The sequence below is a fragment of the Tamandua tetradactyla genome, chromosome 6 (genome assembly GCF_023851605.1).
Source record: "Tamandua tetradactyla isolate mTamTet1 chromosome 6, mTamTet1.pri, whole genome shotgun sequence".
Lineage (NCBI taxonomy): Eukaryota > Metazoa > Chordata > Mammalia > Pilosa > Myrmecophagidae > Tamandua > Tamandua tetradactyla.
In genome coordinates this window covers 97,596,956-97,620,031 of record NC_135332.1, presented here as the reverse complement: position 1 = coordinate 97,620,031, position 23,076 = coordinate 97,596,956, and the positions used below count along the sequence as shown (strand labels likewise).

The window sequence follows — 23,076 nt, the reverse complement described above, 5'->3', positions numbered from 1 at the left end:
ATTTCAGCTTGCTGAGCAACCCACACAGAAAAGGTTCTCATCCTGCGGTTAAGGGAGACCAGAATAAATTACTATTTATTGAAGTGGGGTCCATAATTTAGGGACGCTGCGTTCTTCTGATAAACGTTTCCCTTTCCATTGAGTTTACAGGAGAGAAGTGGACCCCAAATGGAAAACCATCTAGGAAATATCCGCCGGCCTCTCTCCAGGCAAGCTTTTAGGTCAGAGCAGACTCTGGGGTAGGAAAGAAAGACCGTGTGGGGATAGGGGTGATGAACTTGAGGGTCAGCAAACCGTTGTCCTGGGAAACAAGGAGCCGCGTACCCCTGCGGAAAAGAGGCCGCAAGCATGGACCAGACGTGGAGCACAGCCATCTCCCGACCGAGCATGCGCGGGCCGGGTCGAAGGTCAGGAGATCGGGTGGAAAGTCAGTTGAGGCCACTCCGGCAGCCAATCCAAACCAAGGGCGCCGCCGGGACATTGTGACGCGCAGAGGGGCTGCGGGGCGGGCCTGGGCGCGCGGCCGGCGGGGAAGGCGGGCTCGCGCCCGAGCGCGCGCCCGGGAAGGGGCGGGCCGGGACTCCGCTCCAAGATCGCAGATCCCCGGCCGCGATCGGCGCCGGCCCCTTCTCCCTTCCGCTTCAGACCGCGGCAGCCAAGCCGTGCATGTGCGGTAACAACATGTCAGCCCCGCTGCCCGCCGTCGTGCCCGCCGCCCGCAAGGCCACAGCGGCTGTAAGTGGAGGCGGCGGCTGGTGTGGGGGGCCCGGGAGCGGAGGACTAATCCCCTAGTTCACTGCGCGACGGGACGTCCGGAGACCCCGCCCCGGCCTGTGGGAGTCTCCGCTCCGGGGGCTTCCGAGGCTGAGCGTCGGGCGTGTGCGGGGTGGGGGCGTTCTCAGCCCGCGGGAAAGGCGCGCCCAGCGCTTCCTGATCCTCCTGTCCTGAATTAAGGAAGTTTGAGGTTTTGTGTTATCGGAGGGGCTGCTTTTTACCATACTCGTGAATGCAAATCTCAAACTTATTTTTACTCCTGGAAGCTCCTTTTTGAGATGAAAAAATTCGACAGTATAAGACTCGCTACAAGGTTTAACTTGGGAAAGACATTGTTTTCTTAGAATTTCATATCTTGCACTTAAGGACGTGTAACTGGGACCTCTTTAAATGCTAAAACGTCGAATTGATTAATCTTGGGAACTACAGGGAGAGTTGCTGGGGAGTGTTTTTGTCATTTAAAAGTGGTTTGTGGAGGCTGATTAAAAGATAGTCTCCTGTAATTCTGGGGGAGATTTTAATCGAAGCTGCAAGGTGGAATATGGATTTTTAAAAAACGTTCCTATTTCTTAATTTTTCCTTTCCTCTTCTAGGTTATTTTTCTTCACGGATTGGGAGACACAGGGTAGGTGCCGTTCTTAGTAATATTAATGAAATGGGGCATGCAGACTAATGTGTGGTCAGTCGTGTAATATTCAGTGGCTCTAGGATTGTATATAAAAAGATTTGCTAGTAATATTTTTTACATTCTATTAACAAGGTAGTTTTTTTTAAACCCTCAGCATTTTTCCCTCATCATCTTGAATTTGTCATTTTTCACCTTCTGTTTCTGTGACATTAAAATTGAACTCTCCTCCTTGAGTTGCCTTTGGGTATTGGATACCAGAGACGGGTGGAATATTTGTGACAGAGTGCAATTGAGAGTTTGCCAAGGGAGTTAAAATTTCAGGGCAGGTTGAGGAGGAGGAGAACTAGTTGATTTTGATGAGAGAAATTGTAGCGACATGAGACATGGAGTGTTCCAAATGAGAGCTTTGATATTCTCTTAAAAGAGAAAATCAGTTGAAGGGCAGGGAAGTCAAATCAAAGATTTATTTGGCAGCTTATCAAATAATTTATGTTATACTAACTTTAGGTATGCCATTTATCTTCTCTGTGTTGAGACTTTCTATTTAAATCAGTAGTTGTTTATATGAAACTTAGGTAAAATACAAATGTTACAGAATTCAAAGAAAATTAAAGGTAAATAAAAGTTTGATAAAATAGCCAAAACACTGCTAAATCTTCTTTAAAATGAAGCATGGGCTAGATTAATTCTTAGAAGTGATTCTCAGAGTTCTCATGTGCTGAGTAAAGGTAGATTAATCTGTAGCTTTTCTTGTATGGAGTTAAAAAATAGGTTGCAGGACTTGCTGGCAGCCCTGTGAAAATAACAGGCTTATTTTGCTGAGTGGAGCTAGAATAGCAAAACTTATTTTATACCAGACTCTTCTTGATGTTGGAAGCCAGAGGGAATCTTGTCACCCTGTAGTTTTCCCATAAGGAAAGATTCCAGGCTGAAAGAATTAGTCTAAATGGAAATAGCTTCAATGAAGAAAGTTTCTCTGGGCTTCAGTTTGGCTAGAGTCCATGGACTGAAGAGTTCAGGCAAAAGTGAAAATGATAAAGAAAATGAACAAGATCAGAACAAAAACAGGAGGAGCATCTATGGCATCTTGACTAATAATTTCAAATTAACGAAGACTTGCAAAAAATAATACAATTCCTTAATACTTTCTACCCAGATATACTATTTTCTCTCTACCTATAGAATCTGTGTTATTTTTGCTGAAGCATTTGAGAATAAGTTGCAGACACTATGATTTTTTACTTCCAGATAATTTCCCATTTATCTCCTAAGAACAAGGAGGATCTCATATAACCACAGAGCAGATGTCAATATGCAGGAAATTTAACACTGATTTATTATTATCTAATATACTCCAAATCAAATTTTTCCAGTTGTCTCAATAACGTTCTCTTTAGCAATCACTTGTCCCCTAATCTTCCCCATTTCACACATTGCATTTCATTGTCACATCTCTTTGTCTCAGCATTTCTTTGTCTTTCAGGACATACTTTTGAAAAGAACAAATTAGTTTAGTTCCTCAATTTAGGTTTGTTTGATATTTCCTCATGATTAGATTCAATTTCTGTGTTTTTGGTAAAAATGATATGTGTATGATGTGTCGTTTGTTGCATCACATCAGAAGGCTTTGGTCCCAGAATTGGTGATGTTACCTTAAATCACTGGAATTAGGTGGCATCTTCCCAAGCCCTTTCCTGCAGTTATTTTCCCTTTGTAATTAAAAAGTAATTTGTGGGAGATAGACTAATGGAATAGAATTAAGAGTCCAGAATTAAACCTACGTATCTATGACCAGCTGATTCTTGACAAGGGTACCAGGTCCATTTTAAAAATAAATGAGCAAATAAAGTAAGTAATTTGTGGGAGATGCCTTGATGCTATGCAAATATCCTATTCCTCATCAGACTTTTACCCAATAGTTTTAGTATCCCATTGATGATTGATTCTTCCTTGAATCAGTTATTACTATATGTTCTAATTTCGGTGTTTCTTTTATGCGTGTTTTATCTTTCCCATTTATTTGTTTAATATGAACTCAGGTTCTTATTTTATTTCAAGATAAGAAAAATTGGAGAAACTCTATTTAGAGTACCCAAATGCCCTTCACTCAGATTACTCAATTATTGACATTTTTTAACTATTTGAGAATAAGTTGCAGACACATGGTCTCATTACACCTTACTACCTCAGTGTGTATTTGATGAGTACGAGGACACTTCCTCATAACCACAGGATAACCATCAATCAAGAAGTGAATACCGATCAGTACTACTGTCTCATCCACCATCCCCATTCACTTTTTCCTGCTTTTACTCAGTGATGTCTCATTGGTCCAGGGTCCAATCCTGGCTTTAGAATATCATATCTTTTAAGGCTTCAGTCTATCCTTATCTTTTATAACCTTAACATTTTATCATTAGTGCAGGCAAGTTACTTTGTAGAATGTCCTTCAATTTGGGTTTATCTGGTATTTCCTCCTGATTTGTTCATTTTTGACCGGAACACCACAACTGGTGCTGTGCTCATGTCAGTGCATCATATCAAGAGGCACATATTTTCTGCCCCATTACTGGTGGTGGTAAGTTTTATCCCTTGGTTTAAGATGGTGTCTACCACAGTGACATAATAAGTAAGTGGTACTTGTTAGTTCCTGCTTTACTTTGAGAGTCACTATCTGTTGTTGAAAGCTGTAATTATTTGATGCTCAGGAAGCCCCTTCAGGTGGCTCTTCCATCTTTTGGGCACATCTTCATCATTCCTTGAGTACATCCTGGCACACTAAGAATATTCCAGAACCACCTAGTATTTTTTCTGCACTAGCCCTGGTTCCCGGTAGTGGAAATTGGAAATCAAGATCTAGGCGCTGTGTGTGCTCATAGCTACAGTGATTGCTTCTAGGCCCACTCAGCAGAGCTAGGAATATATATATATATATATATATATATATATATATATATATATATATATACACACACACACACACATAGACATCTTAATTTTATTTTCAGTTTTCATTGTTTGTGTATGGAAATATAACTGATCTTTGTATATTGATCTGTTAGCTCTAATAGTTTTTTAGAAGATTCCTTAGGATTTGCTCTGTATAAAATCATGTCATCTGAGTTTTACATCTTCATTTCCAAAGTGGAGGCCTTACTTCTTTCTCTTGCCTAAGTTCCCTGGCTACAGCCTCCAACAATCACTTCAATATCCAGAAGTGATTTTAGTAATATGCCTCTCCTTTCTTTTTTCTGTGGTCAGACTAGCTAAAGGTTTGCCATTTTTGTTGATCTTTTAAAAAATCAACTTTTAGATTAGTTGATTTTTCTGTTTTTCTGTTCTCTGTTTCATTATAACTGATCTGATTTTTCATTATTTCCTTCCTTCTGCTTGCTTTGGGTTTAGTTTGTGTTTTTTCTTAGTTTATTAAGGGAGGAGTTTAGATTATTGATTTGAGATCTTTTTTGTTTAACTTTTTAACTTTTTTTATTAATTAAAAAACTTAACAACAAACAAAAACATTCTTAACATGATCATTCCGTTTTACATATATAATCAGTAATTTACAATATCATCACATAGTTGCATATTCATCATCATGATCCTTTCTTAGAACATTTGCATCTATTCAGAAAAACAAATAAAAAGACAACAGAAAAAGAAATCAAACGAAAACGGGAAAAAAAAAGATTATACATACCATGCCCCTTACCCCTTCCTTTCATTGATCACTAGCATTTCAAACTAAATTTATTGTTTAACATTTTTTTAAATTGTGAAATATAACATATATACCAAAAAAGCAGTACATTTCCAAGTACATTTTAACAAGTAGTATAGAACAGATTTTAAAGTTTGGTATGGGTTACAATTCCATGATTTTTCGTTTTTTCTTCTAGCTTCTCCAAGACACTGGAGACCAACAGAAATATCAATATAGTGATTCATCAGTCAAACTCATTTATTAAATCCTATCTTCTCTGTTACACTCCTCCTTCTCTTTAAATAACATATATACATAAAAGCAATAAATTTCAAAGTACATCATGACAATTAGTTGTAGAACAGATTTCAGGGTTTGGTATGGGTTCTTTTTTTTTTTTTTCCAAAGCTTAACGGTTTATTGGGTGAGTGAGCAGGGAAAAGGTAGATGAGAGAGTGAAAGAGAGCCTAAAAAGAGAGCTTCTCCCACCCAGGAAGCCAGCAAAAGGAAAGAGAAAATGTCTGTGGTTCTTTGTTCTGGGAGCTGTGTTTAAATGTACAGTGACGTCAGGAGGCGATGATGCCCGCTAGGTGATGTGTTGTCCCTTCATTGAATGGGGGCTTGTTAACTTATGATTTGACTGGTTACTGAGGTTCTGACACACTGCTCTGTCTCCACCATCAGGCGCTGCAAAAGAAGCTGAGAGGAAACTGAGAGGCCTCTAGGTTACGGAGTCCATTTTATATGTAAAATTCCTTTGCTGAGACCTGACATTCCTGCCTTTTTATTTTAATAGAATTGACTGTAGCTGAGGTTAGGTTTGGGGGGATGCTCTAGCCCAGCTTGAAGGAATGTTTGGAGGGAGCAAGGACATTGTTGTCTTTCTTTAACTGCTTCCTGCAGACAAAAGGGCCTAGTTGGAGGCGAGGGATAAATTGCTTTGAGTCAAGCAGAAGCATAATTAATTGGGTTTCTGGCCATCTTCAGTTGGAACAGGCTGGTAGTGATGTTTCTGCTGTGGCAGATGTAGGTTTTTAAATTTTTGTTGTGGCAGATGTATGTTCTCAGAGTTTTGTTGGTCACAGCTGCTGTTGACCTGTGAACAAACTTAGTTAGACATTGTAAGAGACAGGGAGTTGGGAGAAAAAGTAATAGGAGGATAATTAAGGGCTCAGTGAAGGGGAGCCGAATAGCTCACAAAGGGGTGGAGAACTCATAAGTTATAAAGGGGTGGGGAAGAGTGAAAGAAAATCTGAAAGTTTTCTAGCCAAGATGAATTTGCATTTGCTGTTATACTTGCATAAGAGTAACCTCCAGAATAACCGCTCAACTTGATTTGAAATCTCCTAGCCATTTGAAACTATTTCTTTTCCACCTTTTGGTCAGTTCATCCATGATCTCAGGGCCAGTCTCATCCTTGGAGCTTATGTTTCACAGTGCCAGGGTCAGTTACGTTCCATGATGCCAGGGCCCACTATGTTTTACACTGCAAGTGCCAGGCTTTTTCTCCTGGAAATTATGTCCCATGTTGGGAGGAATTTCAGAGTTTGGCTTAGAGAGCAACCACATTTGAGCAACAGCAGAGATTTTCTGGAGATGACTCTTAGGCACTAATTTTAAGTAGGTTTAGTTTACTATTACAAAAACAAGTTTCACAAAAAAATAAATAAAAATTAAAAATTAGAAAAACAGCAACAAAAAATAAGTTTCATAAGGGCAAGCCTTAAAATTGAAATCTTGGCTTATTAAGTTGGGTAACCCCTTTTTCTTAAGAACAATGTTAAGCTTGCTTATTTGGGAAATTCCTAATGTGTTTTATTTCTCCCAGTTCCTCAAGGGACCTTGCAGACATTTTTTCATCTTCTGCCCTAAAAGCTCTGAAATTCAGGGTATAAAACATACTGTATATAACATTAAGATTTTGTTTCTTATTTTAGGTAACACATTAAATAAAGCTGCATTAGGTTAATTCACTATTTTTCTTTTATCTCACACAGAAGTTAAAGCTTTAACATACAAGCAATATTATTTCTTATGTTGTATATTGATTTACTTTGGTTTTAAACAGATTAGTTTCATCATATTTTTAATTGGAGTTTGATGTCCTTCAGTGGACTTATGCTCATATTTAGAGTTGGTGGACTAAAAGTGAGTCTTAGGTGTTACACAGACATTTAGAGTTCCAGGGAATTACTGGACTATATAAAGAGTAAAGCACCTCAGAATTTACAGATAATAAAGTTTACAATATGAGCTCTAACCTTTATAAGTATTTTTTAACGAAGCTATCCTTAGAAACAAATCACCAGACAGCTGTTTCATGTTAACAAATCATAGCAGAGGCCTCGCTCTGCTCCACTAGATGTATTAGAGCAGAGCAGTACAACTGATAATTTGGTTGTTTCTCTGATCTGTAGCTTTTTAAAGAATGACTGAAACTGTGATTAACACCATACCATTGCTTAATATTATACAGATTAGTATCATGATATAATATTGACAGTAAGAATATTGTTAAGTTTTTGGGAATTTATAAAATATCCAAACATATGAATATTTTACTTGTTTAAATTTAATTAGTAATAAGATAGAAAATCTTTTTAACTATTGTAATACTTCCCAAACATTTTTTATGCAATAGGTTAAGTTATTTTAGCACCTTACTTATGTATAGTGAAAGAACAAATTATTTGTAACAGCTTATTACTAATAGTGAGAAGTCTTGTCTTCTGACATAAAGGATAATGCCAACAGAAACATTAGTAAGGATATTATTTTGATGTAATATCTTCTATACACAGTACTTGGATGATTAAGAAAAGTTGTTTTTTAAAATATTTTACATTAAAAGCAGACTAAAAATCCATGTTAATAGAACACAGAGAAAACTTTAGTTTTGTACAAATACTAGCTTAACACAAAAGCTTTCCTTTTTTTGAAATATATGATAAACAGACTTATTAAATTTTGGTTAGCACTGATTATGACAACTCATTTTCATAAAGTCCTTCTTTATAACTCTCTAAATCATTCAAAACTTATTATAACAAACAAAATTCAGCTCCTCTAACTTTGTATTACTTTCTTTATCCATTTAGGGCATATGGTTCACAGTGACCATAACAAACAAAATCCATGTCTTTAAACTCTATTACTTTCTGTATTCATTCCACCTATAGTTTTTTTCATTAAGACTGCACATAATCAGAAATAAATTTGATAATAAATTTACAAAGCTTTTGAACTTGTATATTTTTCATAATAGTATTTATGAAAGGAAGACGAGACAGATATTATAAAATAAGGAAGGGAAGAAATTTATGCTTGGGTTTAGGACGTAGCCAGGCATCGCTATATTTTATACTTAGTTTTACGCTATGCTTTGGTACAAGTATATTTTATCTAGAATATAAACTTTTTAAAGCCAAGAAGTAGGTTTTCTTTATTTATGATAGCATTTACTAATAGAAATATTCTGATTGATATTAACAAATTCACTATAAATTTAGATTCTTTCACATACTGAGGTAACCAATGGTCAAGTAACTAAAAGCTAGATTTTTTGAAATTCAGGTAATCGAAGTTATAAAAAATCCATTTATATTTTTATTTTAAATAATAGGCCAGATTGTGTTATGAATAAAACTTTTTATACACTTATAACCAAATTCTTTTTAATTTTTTAATACAACGTAAAGTTTCTTCTTTCAAAAGAATTTTTGTAAATTAGTAACCATTATGAACATTTGATTAATATAAATGCAGGAACACATTAATTAATAACTAGACTGAGCATACTAGTTAATAAACAGGAATTAATCTTTTAAAACAGACATTAACTCCTACTATAACCAGGTAAACACATCACTAACATTTAAACAGCTTATTTAACTTCATTAAATATTAATTAATTATAGGATTGCTTATAGAGTATAGTTAACAGATAAATTTAGGCCAGGGCTTTAAATCCTATATAGAACACGTACTGAATACGTTAACTAACAATCAAACAGATAGAAAATACCTATTACACTAACTTAATAATTAACCATTACTTTTTTAGGCTTTGATGGAGGATGGTTAGTAGGATCAAAGAAGAAGTGACTGAAGGATGCCTCTGTAGGAGGAGGGGCAGAAAGCTTAGAAGGTTTTTCATGAAGGAGGTAAAGTGATAGAGGATAGAACGACACAGAGGAAGACTGAGATTTTAATAAATTTGTTAAGTTTGAGAGTAGGGAGTAGGGAGCATCAGGCCTTGTGCTACTTGAGAGTGCCATCTTGTGGCCGTTTTTTTTTTTGTTGTTGTTCTAAAGGATATTGTGGCCAAATTGTATTGCTGAGTTTAAATTTCAGTTAAAATGGAGGGGGTGGTTTGCTACGTACAGGAATTTTGCTTGCAGGAGGCTTACAGAAGTCTGCTCATGGAGACTTACGTTTAAGTGCTCCCTTTGAGGCTAATGGTTACCAGCTCCGTTGGTAGCTTATGGACAGGCATAGCTTTAAGTGAGACTAACTTACCCAGACCCACGATCCTTCGCGATGAGAAAGCAGGTATCTCCAGTTTGTCTTCGCTACCAGGAACTGCGTGCAGTCTTTCGTTCAAGGATTCCCCTGATTTACTTTGCTGCATGGAAAAACACTCTTGGAGCTGGAGAGTTTTGACTTAAGACCTCAGATTTTTCAGGCCAATAAAAAATGCTTGGGGGGCTGGCTGGGACACTGTGTTAAAGTGGGCCCAAATACCATGGGGCGGCCATCCATGGTACACAAAACTCTCAAGGGGAGGATCTGGGTAGAAAGACGTCACTTATCTAGAGCCAAATTAGTTGTAGATGTTTGAGGACTGTGGATGTAAGCCAGCGTCACGTTGAGATGGTCTGAGCTGGTGGACTCAAGCCATCAATCTCATGGAAACCTGAACAACCTTGCAGGTCTGGAGATGGAGTTGTCTGAAAGGCTGTTGCCCTGAGGGGCTGGCGACCCAAACCTCAGTGCACGTCCACCCCGGGTTTCGGCACCAGATGTTAGGCACACAGTTGTTAAGGAGTCCACGCAGGACAGCAAGACAAAGCTTAACAGGTTTATTGGGGTGAGGGAGCAAGGAAGAGGTAGGTAGGAGAGCAAAAGAGAGAAAGTAGGTGGGAACTTGAAAATGGCTCCCACCCAGGAAGCCAATGAAAGGAAAGAGAAAATGGCTCCCTGGGTTCTTTTTTGGGGGGGGTTGGATACATGATTTGGGAATCAAACGCGGGACTCCCACATGGAAGGTTGTTGCTTCCACATTGGGGAGTGGAGCGCGAAGGATATTAAGGAATGATGAGCGAGACAGACGGGATCAGGGGGTCTGAAGCTCAGTGACACAGACAACTTTATTCTTAACTAGTTCCTGCTTATATACTGCAGGTTTCATGTGACAAAGAGTACACATGCACCTGGTGAGAATACAGAGTGCTTTCTTAATATGACCACAAAGAACCTGGGGCTAAGACAAAACAAACATTCTCTCTCTCCCGGACGTTTTTTGCGTTAAGCAGATAACAGTCTCCACAGATTACTACTGCCACCACTCAGAAACCAGCTGTTCTCAACAAATTCCGCAGGTCTTATTTTAACCCTTGATCCTACAGTGGGCGAGTATTCTACTACTGAGCCGCCGTGTACCCCCTGGGCTCTTTTTTAATATAGGCAGTTACAGCTATACATTTCCTTCTAAGCATTGCTTTTTACCAACACCCGTAAATTTTGGCTTCCACCTGTTTTTACATTTTTTTATGGTTAAGAAAATTTAAAGAAGATTAATATCTGTAATGTGAAAAGTATGAAATACAAATTTCAGTGTCGTAAATAAAGTTCTGTGGGCACACAATCATGATGTTTATGTACTGACTATGGCTTCTTTCACATTAGAGTCTTTGGGTTGAGTAGTAAAAGAAGCTGTATGGCTCAGTTAGCCTGAACAAGAACTGTCTGGCCTTTTATAGAAAAAGTTTGTTGACCCTGGGGTAGGATATTTTTAAATTTACGTTGATACTATGAAAAATTGCCTTTTCTTTATAGTTTTTAGCTTACATGAGAGTCAGAGCTGTCTGCCTTTGTGACAGTTTTCCTAAAAGGATGATATGTATCATTAGATTTTCAGTGGTTTCCTACTAGCTACATGATAAAATTCTAATGTGGAGTATGGCAGTCAAGTCTCCTCCATATGGTCCTCACTTTTACAGATCCCAGAGTCCAATTATGTGTATTTGTTATTGCTCATTCTTCCCAAAATGTACCCTGCATTTCTTTTTATCTGAGATGTCTCCAACTTCTCTCAATTTTTGATAGAGAAATAAAAAATTTTAGCTTAATTTAGCAATTTATATTCAAAGGCCTAAATCTTTTTTTTTTTTTTAAGTCTTTGTAACCCATCATTTCCTTTTTCTTTTTTAACATGCATAGGCACCAGGAAGCAAACCTGGGCCTCTGGCATGGCAGGCGAACTTTGCCTGCTGAGCCACCAGAGCCCACCCCCATTATTTCCATTTTAAGGAATTTATTCTAAAGGGAAAAAATAATCTCCAAACACTCGTTTATAATACTATATGTGACATATTTGAAATGTCCTGAGTAGAATATTTCAGTACTTTAAATTCCAGCAATTTAGATGGAAAAAGTATATTCTATAGCTGTAGCTACAGTATAATTCCGTAAAAATAGAACCACATTCACCAAAATGTTAAGGATTTCTTTTTGGTGGTTGTTTTGTAAATGTGGTGCTAAAGGTGTTTTAATTTTCTTTTTGGTTGTCTTTTTTTTTTTTTTTCCTAATTGTAATACAGAATAAAACCCACTATCATTTGTATGTGTGTGTTTCATGGGGGGGTGAAAAGGCCTGTATGTGATGGCTCTTCCTCTGTAACTCCTGTTTTGATCCCCATAGCTGAAATTAATCTCTTCTGTGTTCTAACATTCCTCACAGTGATTTGGTTATTTGTACAATGTCTGTTGTTTTCCTTTTCAATTGTAGGTTCCCTGAGGATGTCATCACTATCTTCATCTTACTGTTTTTATTTTTTATTTATTTTTTTCCATTTTTTAAAAAAATATTTTTATTGACAGAACAACATACAAACACAAACATTCCTAACATATGGGCATTCCATACTTGGTGTACAATCAGTGGCTCACAATATCATCACATAGTTGTATATTTTTCACCATGATCATTTCTTAGAACATTTGCCTCACTCCAGAAAAAGAAAGAAAAAGAAAAACGAAAAAACTCATACATACTATTCCCCTTACCCTTCCCTTTCATTGACCACTAGTAGTTCCATCTATCCAATATATTAAAAAAAATTTTTAAACTATTTTTAATACATTTAGAATGGTTATTATTCTTTTAAATTCTTTTTCTAGTTTTTTTTGTTTTTTTTTAACTTGTGTTCTATTATAAAAAAGGCATTATCTTTGACTTCCATTAGGCTAGGGTCATTTGGCCGAAGACTGTGTATATTGTGGGGAAACAGAGGTTTGTGTGGTTAAAATAAGCATGGTTAAACTAAATAAATAAGTGATTAGGTAGATAGTTAAAATAAAAGTGGTCATCAAAAGTAGTTAAACGTGGCAGCTTTTCTTAGGAAAAAGAGCAGTAAACAGAAATGAGTAATTACTGTGAATTGTAATGTAGAATTACAGTTTGGGGTTCAGTAGTAGGTAGAACCATAAAGAGTGAAGATTTAATGTGAAATATTGCTGTGCTGTCTATATGCTTGGGATGAAAAATAGACTGACAGGCAACTCTTCAACATCCCCTTTACCTAAAGTAGGTCCAAGAACCAGAGAGTAAACCAAGAGGCTTTGAACTGGAAAGAACCTATGTATTTAAGCTCTTGTACTTTACCCACAGTGGCCTCCAGCTTTTTTCTTAGCCAAATGTATATATATGAGCACTTCAAAGCCCAGAAGAATACAGAAAGCTAGCTGTATAGCACCCTTTTTTTTGTACGGAGAAAAGAGCCATGGTTTTACTATGTTACAAACAAGTCTAAAATTTACATGCAAAATTTAAAATACTGTTTCATTCTGTTTCTTTAGTCACCACGGTCTTAAGTCTTTACCTTTTAATGAGCTTTATAAACTGGCTTTGCTTTATAAAGAAAGCATAGGGAGTAAAGCTGATGATCACGTTAGTCCCCCATGATAAGTCACACTTTTCTTTATATGTAGTAATGTTTTGAGGTACATAATTAGACCCATTCTATTTTGGACTCTAATAAAGAGGTGGCAGATTGTTTCCTAAGTGTGATTTTCGGTGGCTCTGCATTCCCAAAGCTATAATTAGCTGAAATAATACCATGAGGTTTAAGGCTTATTTAGGTATCCCTGTGGTCATTAGCACACACATTCTGAAATAGAAACACAGTAATGATAAATTAAGAAATTGAAAAAGATAGAAACTAAAACAGCATACGTAAAACAGGTATTGGTGGTGGCCAGGGAACATGACTATACTGTCTTTGCAGCAGCTAGATTTTGTATTTTATATTGCTGTTTGGAGCTCTGTGTTGCAAAGGTCTCCAGGAATGGCCCTGTGGCACATGGCTTTGACTGTTCAGTAATCCATTGTGGGCCCTGGATCTGGGAGTGGTACCCACATGCCAGGTAGTTGTCATTCCTGGATAGTGCTGCTTATCGTACACAGGAAAATGCAAGTGTGATATTTGCAAAACTAATGTCAAACTTATTGTAAAATATTATTTAAAAAAATAATTTTATTGAGAAATCTTCACACGCATAATTAGTCCATCCATAGTATATAATCACTGGCTCACAGTATCATCACACCGTTTTGTATTCATCACCATGATCATTTTTAGAACATTTGCATCACTCCAGGAAATGAAAAAAGAAAAATCTCCTACATCCCATACCCCTTACCCCTCTCTCTCAGTTTCAGGTACTGCTCTCTAGCCACTCCAATACACCATAAATTAAAAATAATAACCTCCAGGATAACCTCTTGTCTCTGAAAATCTCTCAGCCACTGAAACTTTATTTTGTCTTAGTCTTGGGGTTTGCCCCTATGAGACTTATTCCTGCAAAAGAGAAGCTAAACCTACTGGTAATTATGCCTAAGATTCACCCCCAGTGAACCTGTTTTGTAGCTCAGATGTGACCTCTCTCTTTAAACCAACTTGGCAGGTGAGCTCACTGCCCTCCTCCCTATGGGAAACATGACTCCCAGGTGTATGAATCTCCCGGACAACATGGGGCAGAACTCACGGGGTGAGCTAGGATTTGGCATCATGGGATTGACCAAAAGGAAGAAAGAAATGAGACAAAATAAAGTTTCAGTGGCTGAGAGATTTCAGACAGTTGAGAAGTTATCCTGGAGGTTATTCTTACTCATTATATAGATATCCCTTTTTAGTTAATGGTATATCGGAGTGCTACCTTCAAATTGCTGAACTGTGTTCCAGTAGCCTTGATTCTTGAAGATGATTGTATATCTATATAATTACAACTTGACTGTGTGATTGTGAAGACCTTGTGTCTGATACTCCTTTTATCCAGAGTATGGGCATATGAGTAAAAACATAAGGACAATAAATAAATAAAAGGAGGGATAAAGGGTAAAAAATGGGTAGATTGAAATACTGGTGGTCAATGAGAGGGAGGGGTAAAGTGTTTGGTATGTAGGAGTTTTTTCTCTTTCTGGAGTGATGCACATGTTCTAAAAATGATCATGGTGATGAATACACAACTATGTGATACTATTGTGAGCCATTGATCGTACTCTATGTATGGGCTATATGTGTGTGAAGATTTCTCAATAAAAATATTTTAAAACCCTCAATGTAAGATGGTAATGTGAAAATATTTTTATTTATTTATTTTTTTGCATGGGCTGGCACCGGGAATTAAACCCGAGTCTCTGGCATGGCAGGCAAGAGTTCTGCCACTGAGCCACCGTTGCACCGCCCAACACATTTGAAATACAGGAGTCATATTTTCTTGGAAAATCTAGAAAAAACTTACTTCATTTATCTTCTTTTTTTTTTAACATGGGCAGGCACCGGGAATCGAACCTGGGTCCTTGGGCATGGCAGGCAAGCATTCTTACCTGCTGAGCCACCGTGGCCCACCCCATTTATCTTCTTCTTCATATACTTTTATTTTATTATTTTAACCCCCAGTTCAAATCCCAGCTTTTCTATGAAACCTCTTAACAGCCTTCAGTGCCCTTTCCTTTTTTGAAAAACTCTTTGGCACAGATTGTTTTTGTTAGATATTTGACATTTTGATTATAATTTGTTGAGTTTATAGGTATGTGACCTTGAACAGGTCACCAAGCTTCTCTGTGTCTCAGTCTCTCATCTGTAAAATGGGCCTAATTAAGGTAGCCAGGAAGATTGAATGAGTTTGTACATCTATGCATGTACTTATACATGCATGTACACATGCATATAGGTGTTAATATTAGTACTATTTTTTTTTTTACTTTTTTGTTGTATAATATAACATACATATGAAGCAAAGAAAGGAAAAAGTCATAGTTTACAAAGCACTCTTCAACAAGTAGTTAGAGGACAGATCCCAGAGTTTGTCATGGGCTACCATACGATCCTCTCAGATTTTTCCTTCTAGCTTCTCCAGATTATAGGAGGCTAGACGGCATAAATATTTTTTTATCATCACAACTTTTTTTCTTTTTTGTGAAAAATAACATATACAAAAAAGCAATAAATTTCAAAGCACAAAACCACAATTAGTTGTAGAACATATTTCAGAGTTTGGCATGGGTTACAATTCCATAATGTTAGATTTTTCCTTCTAACGGCTCTAAGATTCTGGAGCCTTTAAAAGAGATACTATTATTATTTTTAATGTGTCCTATCTTCCTTGACATGGAAATAGTTAACAGCAAAATATTTTAACATTTATTTCCAGACTAATTTAGGCAAGAGAGGAGCTTAAGTTATTTCTGCTCTATCCGTTAACAGAGATAGTACGTAAAAAGTTATCAGGTACAATGCTAGGTGAAAACAAGCAGGAAACTGAATGTGTGGTGTGTATAGTATGGTCCCACTTGAACAAAACATGCATCTATTCATTGATACGCATAAAAATTTCAAAGTAAATACATCAAATGCTGAACTGTTTATTTCTGGCTAGAAGAATTACGGGTGATTTTAATTTTTTCCAATTTTTCAGAATAGTTTTGAACATGTACAATATAAGGAAAATGTTAAAGTTATTTTTAGTAGGGTAGAGATTTTAGACAACTGACTTATTTTAATGCAGAGACTTTCTTTGTATAAAATTTGAATTATGTTATCTGTTACGTTACCTGCCATGTAGGCATTTTGTTATGAGGTTAAAAGATAAAAAATGTATTCATGTTTTGGAAATTGTAAAGCTCTGTGGATATATATGAAGGACAACGCAGCACTTTTCAGCAGTCATGAGAGACAAACCTTTAAGTTAGATAAAGCTTGAATAACAAAAGTGTTGTTTCTAGGTGATTGTTGGTTTAATAGCGTTGATATTGTGCAATTTAATAAAATTTAAGTTGTTAATATTTATCCTCACTATTTCTGTAAGTACCTTTCGGTTACTAATCTCCTGGTATTGAGGACACCATCTAATAGCGTTTTTCAAATGATTTCTCCATCAGGCATGGATGGGCAGAAGCCTTGGCAGGTATCAGAAGTTCACATATCAAATATATATGCCCGCATGCGTAAGTATTTCTAATCTTCAGGCTTTTCATTTAGAATCTGGATAGGAATGATTGTGATAGTTTTAGTTTTCAGGAAAAGCATTTGAATATAATTTTTATCTTTAAAATATTCAGAACAAGAATAAAGGTTAGTATATTTTTTTAAATTAAATGGTCTCGGTTAAATTAATTTCTTTCTTTTTTCTTTTCACTTTTTTTTAATTGAGAAATTTAAATATTTCTCTCTTAGAGGTCAATTGCTATTATAGCCAGAAAAATCCTTTTAGATGTACAAATATTTGTAAAGTTCTAAGCATATCTATGAGGTATCTCTGAAGGAAATTTACCTTTCAGATTTTATTGCAAATCTTTGCATATTGAAAACAGTCCTAATTTTTTTTATTAGCGGCGGTGTGATATAGTATAAGAACATAAGCTTTGGAGTCTAATAAACTAGGTTGCAAGTCCTGGTTCTGTCTGCCACTAAAATCAGGTGATTGTACATAGAAAGAACTCTTACAAGCCGCAGCAAAAATGCAAAAACCTAATTAAGAAAATGGCAGTTTGGAGTCATAGTCATGCATTTAATTTATCTTAAACATTCTAAGTTAACTTCTGTTCCCATGGTTTCTTTTTTTTTTTCAGATCTGTTCCTTAAAATACTCCCTAATCCTGGCTTTCCCTGTCAGAACTTTATCTACTCTGTAATATCCCCAGGTTTCCTATGATCTTTGTTTTATGCTGTCAGAGATCAGAAATTTGAGTATATAATGTGTGTGATACTAAATTGTGAGTTAGTGGACTTATGATGGAGTAGTTTATCAATATTTGAAGATATTGGAAATTGATCCTTTTCGGAAAAATTTGCCTTCAGATTTTAAGCTGGAAAGTCACTGAAATAGCTTTAGAAAAGGATTACAACTACATGACTTTAGATTTTAAGTGCAAACATTACAACTTGTGTACAAGTTGTTCGTAATATCTGTGTGCTGATCTTCAAAACAACCAATAAAATCTCAGTTTTGAAAAGAAAAAAAATGGGCAAAGGACTTGAATAGGTATTTCTCTAACAATATAGAAATGGCCAGTGAGCATATGAAAAGATGCTCAGCAGCATTATTAGTTTTTAAGGAAATGTAAATCAAAACCACATTGAGATACCACTTCACACCAACTAGATACAGCTATTATTAAACAAACAAACAAACCCAGGAATAGCACATATTGGTCAGGATGTAGAGAAATTATAGAACTCTCATGCATTGCCGGTGGGAGTATAAAATGGCACAGCTTCTGTGGAAAACATTTGGTTATTCCTCAAAAAAGTTGAACATAACTACTATAAGACCTGATAATTCCACTCCTAGATATCTGCCCCAAAGAATTGAAAACAGGAACACAGTAGATACTTGTATACCAGAGCTTGTGCCAGCATTATACATGAAAGTCAAAAGTTGGAAACAACCCAAGTGGCGTCAATAGATGAATGGATAAACAAAATGCATATATGTACAGTGGAATACTATTCGGCCATAAAAAAGGATTCAGGTTCTGATACATGTTATTACATGGATAAACATCTAAAGCATTATGGTAAGTGAAATAAGACCCAAAAGGACAAATCCTGTATAATTCCACTTACATGAAATAATCTAGAATAAGCAGATTCATTGACACAGAAAATAGATTAGAGGTTACCAGGGATTAAGAAGAGTGTGGGTGGAGAGTTACTGCTTAATGGGTACAGATTTCTGTTTTGGCTAATGAAAAAGGTTTGGTAATAGATGGTGGTAAAATCACAACATCATAAATATAGTTAGCGCCACTGAAGTTTTTCACTGAATAATGGCTTGAAAAATATCTAAAATGAGAAATTTTGTGTTTTTTATATTACCACAATAAAAACATTTTAAAAGGTCAAAAATGCAAATTTTATATAAATATTACCACAATAAAAACCACTTTTTTAGAAAAAGTGATTGTGTTTTTTTAAAAAAGCAAGTTATTTTCCAGCTTAAAGCCAAGGTTCCTTCCCAGCATTATTTTGAGGATTAAACATAACATGTACTTAAAGGACCTAATATAGTTCCTGGGAGTTAGTAGGTATGCAGTAAATGGTAATATTGTGGCTTGTGTTGTTCATATTTTAAACTTATATTTTAAATTTTAAGCATTATTTATATATCATGAGAATTATGGTAGTTGAAATTGTTATGATTTCATCTACATAGCAAACTCAGGACTTTTGGATATTTTGGTGAAGTCTGTTGTGAAATACCAACAAAGCTTAAGTATTGATTTAGAATGCATCAAGTATAATGAAGAATTAATATTGGGCTAATTTAATACAGCTTACCTTTTGAAGTTTTTTCAAATATTTTTTGTGATGAAAAGGCAATACTGACTTTGCATTACTGTGGAGATTTAAGAGTTCTAAACATTTACCCAAAATTGAATTTATGCTTAATATTTAAAAGTTTTAAATGCAGATGAGCTTTTTTGTTCCAAGTTAATGACATTTTTATGATTTTTGTTAAGATTTGTACCATTATATGACATCTCTTTACTGGTATGTGTTGTAAAGAATGTTTTAATTACAAATACATGTTCTCTATATTCTTTTCTAGGAAATACATTTAAATAAACCTTACCAGATAGTCTCATTTCTGGTTTGTTGTATAGCTCAAAAAGTTTTAAAAGCACATTGTAAAAGCTTACAATTTAAGCCATTAAGGCTTTAGGTTTTTTTTTTTTTTATTCACATATTACTTTGCTCCTTGCTCTTTTTGTAGATATATTGAGATGGATGACTATTCATAGATCCTACTTATACAACTGTGAAGCAAATTAATTCTTCAGTGGTAGCAGTATCTTTTTTTATGGAGTTGGGAAGCCTTGAGGTCATTCAAAGAGCTTTTGTACAGTTGTTAACTTTATACAGTTGTTAGCTTTGTGAAGTTGTTAATTTGTAGAGTTAACTTTGTAAAGTTGTCGACTTTGCAATAAAAGTCGAAATTACACCCTCACTGTCAATCTAGACATTTTTTCAATAATATATATTCATTGTTAAGACTGCCACCATTTTCTTAAGCAAAACACTTTTGTTTTTTACTTTTTACCATTTCATAATAATGCTGCATTATGATGAATATTGATGCCCTTCTTTGAAGTTTATCCATTTGTAGAATGGATACATGTAATCCAGAAATGGATTACATTTCTGTAATCACATACAGATAGGCATCATTTAAACTTATTTTCTTTGGGTAAAGAGCTAAAGAACAAAGGTCCTTAGCAAAAGTAATTTAGAGGGGAAAAAGTTATTCAGAGATGAGTCTTTTGACATTTAGAATATGATAGAAATTAAGTAGCAAAAACATTTGACAAACATTGAAATTGTGCATATCAAAAAGACAGTAGTAAGTTTGGAGTATACTCAGAAGGTCAAAATGTTAAAAAGAGGAGTGATGTCACCAAGATGGCGGAGAAATATATTCTAGTTATCAGTCCTTAAACATCAAATAAAACTGGCAGAACTGTCTCTCTCAGAGCTCCAGAAAACAGTTAAAGTGTTATAGTAATTAGAGGAGCACTGAATCAAGAAAAAGACAACTTAAAAATTGTAAGAAATCTTCATAGCACTGTTGCTGGCCCTTCTGGCCCCTCCACAGTTCAGTGTTACAGGCAGCTGACCCTCTCAATGGGCATCCCTTCTGGTTTGGGAGCAAGCAGAGTAATGCTAGGTGCAAAGTGGGGTCCATGTATGACTGCATCAGGCTCTCTCATGGCAGCCTGTGAGACTGAACAAGGGTACTCTTTTCTGGCTCAGTGTCCCAGAACTGAGCATAGAATTTGTTCCTGGGGTAGTTAAAGAAACAAATTGCCATAACTTGGGTCAAAGGATTACCAACTTTAAAACATACAACAGTGTTCCCTAAGGAAAAACTTAGACTTATTTCATAGGGAAAAGAGACACATTCTGATCCATGTAAATGAGGGGTGGGGTGGGGGGGTCCTAAGGACATGAACACATGCCCAGGACAAGAACACACACTCAGAAAAGACTGAAGAAGATTCTACCTTTTTGCCTTGGGCTGTTCTTCAGGTTCATTGTTAGGCTATCTGAGATCTGAAGGAGCCAACAAACAGCCAATCTGTACAGACTGAAAATTTGTATTTCCTCTTCTCTTCTGAAGAGGGATGGAAGGGAGAGGGAAGGCTTTGAGAGAGGCCTTGGGGAGGTCGTCACTGCTAGAAAGGCCCTGACAAAGTCTTATTGAAAATGATCTTAAATATGCACAAACAGCTACAGGAAAACACAGGGAACTAAAAGGTATCAAGACCCTAGAATGAGCTGAGACTTAGCATCAAGGGATTGAGAAAAACCCTAGAATGAGCTGAGACTCAGCATCAAGGGATTGAGAAAACCTTCTCCACCAAAAGGGGAAAGAGTGAAATGAGACAAAGTGTCAATGGCTGAGAGATTCCAAACAGAGTCGAGAGGTTATCCTGGAGGTTATTCTTATGCATCAAGTAAATATCATCTTGTTATTCAAGATGTAATGGAGAGGCTGGAAGGAACTGCCTGAAAATGTAGAGCTGTGTTCCAGTAGCCATGTTTCTTGAGGATGATTGAATAATGATACAGCTGTCACAATGTGACTGTGTGGTTGTGAAAACCTTGTGTCTGATGCTCCTTTTATCTATCGTATCAACAAACGAGTAGAACATATGGAATAAAAATAAATAATAGGGGGAACAAATGCTAAAATAAATTTAGTTTGAAATGCTAGTGATCAATGAAAGCAAGGGGTAAGGGGTATGGTAGGTATAATCTTTTTTTCTTTCCTGTGTTCGTTTTATTTTTCTATTGTCTTTTTATTTCTTTTTCTGAATTAATGCAAATGTTCTAAGAAATGATGAATATGCAACTAAGTGATGATATTGTGAATTACTGATTATATATGTTGATGTTTTATTTGGTTTGTTAATTTTTTAAATTAATAAATAAATTTTTAAAAAATCAAAGTGGCAGCCTCACTCAGTGAAGCCAGTGTTTAAGAAGCATCATTAATGGGCGGGCCACAGTGGCTCAGCAGGTAAGAATGCTTGCCTGCCATGCCCGAGGACCCGGGTTCGCTTCCCAGTGCCTGCCCATGTTTTAAAAAAAAAAAATTTGTTTTCTTATTAAAAAATCTACAATAAAAAAAAGGTATCAAGAAAATGATATATGAATGAAATGAAAATTCAGTAAAGTGATAGAAATCATAAAAAGGACCCAAACAGAACTGGAGACCACTGAATTAAAAAATTGCCTGGAGAGATTCAACAGCACATTGGTGCTGACAGAGGAATCAGTGAACTTGAAAATAAGATAATTGAATATTCAGTATGAAGAGGGAAAAAAAATAAAGAAAGTGAACAGAGCTTGAGGGACCTGTGGGACACTGTCATGCCTACTAATTTCCACATGGGCAACTCGGAGAAGGAGAGAAGGAAAGAAATATTTGAAAAATAATGGCCAAAATTTCCCAAATTTAATGAAAGACATTAATATACACATCCCAAAAGCCTAGCTAATCCTAAATAGGACAAACTCAAAGAGATCTACACTCAGACACACTATAATCAAACTTTTGAATGCCAAAGACAATCCTGAGAGAAGCAATGCATTGGTAAATATAAATGCCAGTACTATTGTATTTTTGGTTCATAACCTTATACTTCCTACAGAATCTAAAATACAAGTGCATAGAAAGAAATGATAATTTGCTTTTGGACATACAATGTATAAATAAGTAGTTTCTAAAAAGAACAACATAAAGATTGGTGACAGGGTTTAGGAACTTAGCATGTGTATGCTGTTGAATTATTTCAAATAAAATGAGATTGTTTTGATGTTCATTATCAGTAGCCATTAGGAGAATGCAAATCAAAGCCATTTTACAACCACTAGAATAGCTATTATTAAAGAAATGTAAAATAATGAGTGTTGTTGTGGGTGTGGAGAAATATGAACTCTCGTACATTGTTGGTGGCAATGGAAAAGGGAGCATTCGCTGTGGAAGACAATTTGGCAGTTTCTCAGAAAGTTAAGTATAGAGTTACCATATGACCCGGCCTTCCCACTGTTAAGTATATTATCTAAAGAATTGAGAGCAGAGGCTCAAACAGATATTTGCACACTGATGTTTCTAACACCATTATTCACAGTAACCAAAAGGTGGAATCAACACAAATGTCTTAGCAGATAATAGATAAGCA

At 36.0% G+C, this 23,076-nt stretch overlaps 1 protein-coding gene across 3 annotated transcripts in view; it reads left to right on the top strand.

Annotated features, from left to right (window-relative positions):
- Positions 1 to 523: 523 nt before the first annotated feature.
- The window catches only part of LYPLA1 (lysophospholipase 1), a 35,749-nt gene continuing 13,196 nt past the window's right edge, over positions 524 to 23,076 (top strand). For 2 of the 3 annotated variants that reach the window (XM_077166758.1, XM_077166759.1), the window contains exons 1-3: positions 524 to 735; positions 1,368 to 1,399; positions 16,768 to 16,833. In XM_077166758.1, the coding sequence (XP_077022873.1) occupies positions 667 to 735; positions 1,368 to 1,399; positions 16,768 to 16,833 (167 nt within the window). In that variant the 5' untranslated portion in view covers positions 524 to 666. Of the gene's footprint in view, positions 736 to 926; positions 1,088 to 1,367; positions 1,400 to 16,767; positions 16,834 to 23,076 lie in introns of those variants that run through there. The other variant, XM_077166760.1, reaches the window with a different exon arrangement.